Raw genomic sequence first — 4962 nt, forward strand, 5'->3', positions numbered from 1 at the left:
CTCCACGTTGTGGTGGGCAGGTGGAGGAGCCTCCAGGTTGTGGTGGGCAGGTGGAGGAGCCTCCATGTTATGGTGGGCAGGTGGAGGAGCCTCCATGTTATGGTGGGCAGGTGGAGGAGCCTCCAGGTGGATGTCGTGGCTCCATGTTTGTTCAGACGTGTCGGCCATCTTTACGCTGTCCCTGTGTTGCTGCTGCCGTTGGACAGAGGACGGCTCTGAGGACAGAACCTGTGAGGAAGTTTAATTTCTGATGTTTAACTTTTCCTCTTGTGTGTGTTTCACTGGTCAGAACGGCGTCGCTGTGCAGCTTCATGGAACCAAACATGTTGCATCAGGACAGACGTGGTCAGTGTCTGTATTAAAACATTCACGCTGGTCCTATTCAGGTCTACTTGACTCTGTCGTGTTCACAACTTCTGGACCGACAACTTCTGGCCTTCACAAAATGGCGGCTGCAGGCTACGTTTCAATGCGAGCTAACTGCTGAAGCGGAGCAGCCCAGAGCTGCTAACGTCAGACTTCAGACATTGTTGAAATGAATAACAATGAGCAGTCAAACCAGGAAGATTCTCTGGGAGCAACAATCCCATTGAACAGCACACAGTTTGTCCCTTTAGCGTCACACCGCGCAGTATTTCAGTACATTATGCTAACACATTAGCCAGTGTTGGCTAGCGAGCTAGGTGGCTAACAGGTAGGCAGCTCTGAGCAGCTGTTTCTGCTGTTGTCTTATTATATGTGCATGCAGCACTTTGATCAACTGAGCTCAAGTTAAAGGTTCATTAAAAATAAACAGATTTAATCACAGACTGTATATAAACATATACAGTCTGTAGATTTGATATGTGACAGAAGCTAGCTTTAGCTTCTTTCACTCCACAAGCTAACATGAGCATCAGCTCCAAAGTAGTTTCCCATTTGATCTTCTGATGTGGAAACATGAAATAAGCNAGAGTCATAGAAACAATCACTGGTACCGTGGATGTGGTTCTGGTTCTGATCAGTCACCAGAGGAAACTTTACAAAGTGCATTCTGGGTAAACTTTCCAGGCTCGTGTCAGCATGTGTGATGGTGGTTGGTCAGAACCAGTTCTAGACCATGGAAGGACCGGTTTACCTCCAGAACCTACCAGAACCATCCGTAGACAGGATCCACTCTGAGGATAAATCAGTTTTAATTCCGTCATATTTGATCTGTTGTTCAAACCTGCAGCATGTTTAACTTCCAGCTTTCAGGACTGAACACGATCAAAGAGAATCTGAGAGACGACCAAACTGACACATGAGCATTAATGTGGTTCTAACCTGGTGACTATTGATAGGTATTGATCAGCTGTGACCCTTTGATCAGATCTAATCGGTGTTATTGATCTCTCAGTGCTTCAGAGGACTTCATTCGTCCCATCCATCAGTCCGACCTGCAGAAGGCCATCAGCAAGATGAAGAAGTCCAAGTCGGCGGGCGGACACGGCGCCCTGCTGCACGCCGCTCTGGACTGAGCGCACTGATCGCACGCCGAGCCGCGGGTTCGATTCCCGACCCACAGCTGGTCTCCATGTGCCACTGCTTTGTGTTTTTGTTTCACCAGCTGACCCGTCGTTGGCGCTCCGCTTCCACTAACGCCAGCGTGGAAGAATCCAGAAGTGCAGGAACGTGGGCTGCAGGTTTCACTGTAAATAAAGCCACAGGAGGGTCCGTCCTCCAGCGCCGTCAGAACCGCCGTCAGAACCGCCGGCCTCGTCCTCTTGTCTTTGTGCATCTCAAACAGAAGCTGAGAATCGCGTTTAAACCGGACCTCCACCAACACGCTCCTCTGACGTGGATTAAAGCTGAGACCAGAAAGGGTTTCAGCAGAACCTTTAATTCACGTCCGAGGAACGTCTGTAAACATCCACAGCGGCGCCGTCAGCCTGGTGTGAACCTGCAGCCTCCAGGTCAATAATCAATACGGGGAGTTATCAGAAACAATAGCTCTGGGACAGGTTTGTAATTGACTCAAATAAAATCTGGTTTACTTTGGTTTAATGGAAACATCCTCGTTAAGGACGTTTGATTAACGTGTGATTCTTGGTGTTTGGTTAAATTATGTGGAGCTGAAGCTTCCATGAATCATCAGCTTTCATTTAAACTTCCGTCATGGATTATTTATTGGAACCTGTGTTTGTTATTTCCGGTTCAGAGTTTTTGCTTCATTCTCCTTTAAACTGGGTCGCATCCTGGTTCTGGTCAGAACCCGCCGCCTGGTTCTCCTGTTTTAAAGTGTTTACTGTGTAAGATAAAGACGTAACTGTGACAGACGCTCACCGTGTGATTCTCATCAAGTGTACTTTTCATTTGGATCTCCTGCAGTGGACGAACTTCCTGGTTCTGTGGGACAGAACCTCACGTCTTTAGAGTTTAGTTTGTCAGACGAGTCGATGCCTTGTTTCTGCTGATGGAGGAGAAAACCTGCAAACGTTCGCACTGTAAGATCAGAACCTCCAGAATCCTGCATAGTTTAAACACAGGAGGGTTTTTATTGGCTGTGAAGTGATGATGTAATAAACTGCTCGAAACATGTGACTGATGATGTCGTTGTTGTTTGTGACTTGAATGTTCAGTAAAATAAAACCTGAATGAGCAGATTGTGCAACATGAGCTTTAACTTCATGTCTGGACAGTGAAGTGACCAGAGATCCGTCCGCTGAAGGCTCCAGTCGAGGCCATCAAAGACACTGAAGGCTGTGAAAAACTTTTATTAAAGCTTTTTCTTTTGGAGACGTTTGCCGTCCACCAGTAAAACCAGTTTGATAAAAGAAACCCGCAAAAATCCCGATTTTGGCACAAAGACATCTAAAACTACACAAAGATGAAACATCTCAGAGAATAATCTGCAAAAACCCACAAATCAAACCCACGATGATGAAAGGTGAATAAATTAAAGCTGCTTCAGAAGGAACCCTGTGAAGAAAACATCCCAACAACCTGCGAGCGCTCGCTGTGTTTAATCCATAGCGTCTGTTCCACCTGGTTTAGAGGAACCAAAGTACCGATGCCTGACGGACACATGCACAGTCCATCCAGCAGGAGACCGAGGTCCAAGTCCTCTGTGTGCTTCAGGAACCAGAGCAGAGGTCAGGAGCTGCTTCAGTTTCCCTCAGCAGTGAATCTTCTGCTGCTTTAATCGGAGTGAAGGTTTGAGTTATAAATTACAGAAGACAAAAAGTCACTTTGAAAAGTGTGGACGAGGCTCCAGATTTAAACTACAGGAAGAAGATCAGGAGCAGCTGGAAGCATTTAACCCTCTGAACGCCAAAACCGTCGCTTATCAGCGCAAAACTGTGAAAACAAAGAATGATCAGAGTTTTGTCTTTATGGAGGGAAATCGTAAAAACCAACCGTTGAAGCAGATTCTGTAAACAAGCTTCTCATCACAGCTGATCCTCCTCCACTGACTCAGCAGTCAGGACGAGGAGACACGAGGTGCTCCAGGGTTTAACATCTGGAAACACGTCGGACGTGACGATTTCAGGTGTTTATGTTTCTGTTAAAGACATAACCAGAGAAACGTCTCTTCTCTCTGGTCTCCGTGGTTCTGAGTCCTGCTGACAGAAGACGTCTCTGGGTTCTCTCTCCTCCTTTATGTTCTGGTTCCTCAGAGCTGCAGGACTTTATGTTGAAACATGAACCTCAGTGAAGGACCAGGGTTCAGAGGGTTAAACAACAGCTGCGTCAGCCTGTGATTGGACAGTGGCTGTGAGGGGGCGGGGCTTGGTCCGACAGGTGCATTAAGGCTGCGGCGGTCCGGAGGCCGGGGCCCTCAGAGCTCGGTGTTGGGGCCGCGGCCCCCGCTTCTCCCCTCACACTCCCTGTGGAAGTCGCAGCCGTCCAGCAGGTGGCGGTAGGCGGCGCGGACGTCACGGTACAGCGGCGCGTCCTCCGCCTGCAGCCCCGGGAATCGAACCGGCGACTCGTTGACGAGCAGCTGCAGCCGCGGGCCTCGCTGGCAGTCGAACAGCACGAACAGCAGGTTGGCGGCGTACGGGACGATCCGACTCGTCCGGAAAGTCCGACCTGTGAGACGAGAAGGGCGAGTTCAGACCGAAGGCAACGACGACAGACTGAGAGCTCTGAGCTCTGACATGGTGTCTGAAGGACTGTCTGCCATCTGCTGCCTTCACAGGATGTATTTATTCATATCCTGTTCATACGTTTTCTGAACAACTTTCACATATTATTGGCTGCTTTGTTAATAACCTTCAGGAGCTACGTCTCCTCCAGAGATTTCTGCAGGATTTTGTTCTTTTTTTTCCAAAGATGTTAATGTTTTTCTCTTAATAATAATAATTCATCTCTTTTCTTACTATTTTTTGAGGGTTTTCTGAACGTTCTGTCAAACATCTGTCGGTGTTTCATTAGCGTCTCTGAGCTGTTTCTCAAAGATCGTTGAAATATTTTGTTTTCAGGGATTTTATAGCTGCTCTTTCTGATGTGAATGTTTTTATCACATTCTATTTCTAAAAATTATAATAATAATTTCTATATTTTATGGCCTCTGATTGGATGTGGGGTGGGAGCAGGGTTTGCATACCGTGCTGTGATTGGTAGTTGCTGGCTGTGGGCGGAGTCTCGTCCTTGTAGAGTCCCAGCAGGGAGAGGAGGGGGAGGAGCGTCTCAGCGTGCCCCACCAAGATGGAGGCCGGCTCTGGAGACGCATCCGTGGACCTGACAGGAACACGATCAACCAATCGATCAGTCAGCCGATCGATGATCAGTCAGCGCTGATGGATGATAGGAACGAACGTCACTGACCTGCGAGGACGTCCGGCTTTATCGAGCGTCCTGAAGATGTGATGGAACAGAGGACAGCTGGACAGACTGCTGATCACATGACCGTGGGAGCGTTTCCAGTACTGCTTCAGGTCCGACTGGTACTCCAGAACCTGCAGGCAAAAACCAGGGACAAGTTAACCCACAACACCT

At 48.2% G+C, this 4962-nt stretch overlaps 2 protein-coding genes across 4 annotated transcripts in view; one reads left to right on the forward strand and one right to left on the reverse strand.

Moving 5' to 3' along the window:
• atad1b (ATPase family AAA domain containing 1b) overlaps positions 1–2569 on the forward strand; it is a 7061-nt gene extending 4492 nt beyond the window's left edge. For all 3 annotated transcript variants that reach the window (XM_008304591.1, XM_008304590.1, XM_008304592.1), the window contains one exon: positions 1379–2569. In XM_008304591.1, coding sequence (XP_008302813.1) covers positions 1379–1499 — 121 coding nt within the window. In that variant the 3' untranslated portion in view covers positions 1500–2569. The remainder of the gene's footprint in view (positions 1–1378) is intronic.
• A 1057-nt stretch (positions 2570–3626) lies between these two features.
• The window catches only part of minpp1b (multiple inositol-polyphosphate phosphatase 1b), a gene marked incomplete at its 5' end in the record, with an annotated part of 1985 nt that continues 649 nt past the window's right edge, over positions 3627–4962 (reverse strand). The window contains 3 exons of the mRNA XM_008304596.1: positions 3627–4053; positions 4571–4704; positions 4792–4922. Coding sequence (XP_008302818.1) covers positions 3800–4053; positions 4571–4704; positions 4792–4922 — 519 coding nt within the window. The remainder of the gene's footprint in view (positions 4054–4570; positions 4705–4791; positions 4923–4962) is intronic.

Source organism: Stegastes partitus, unplaced genomic scaffold, assembly GCF_000690725.1.
Source record: "Stegastes partitus isolate 25-593 unplaced genomic scaffold, Stegastes_partitus-1.0.2 Scaffold2259, whole genome shotgun sequence".
In the NCBI taxonomy this organism is placed as follows: Eukaryota; Metazoa; Chordata; class Actinopteri; family Pomacentridae; genus Stegastes; species Stegastes partitus.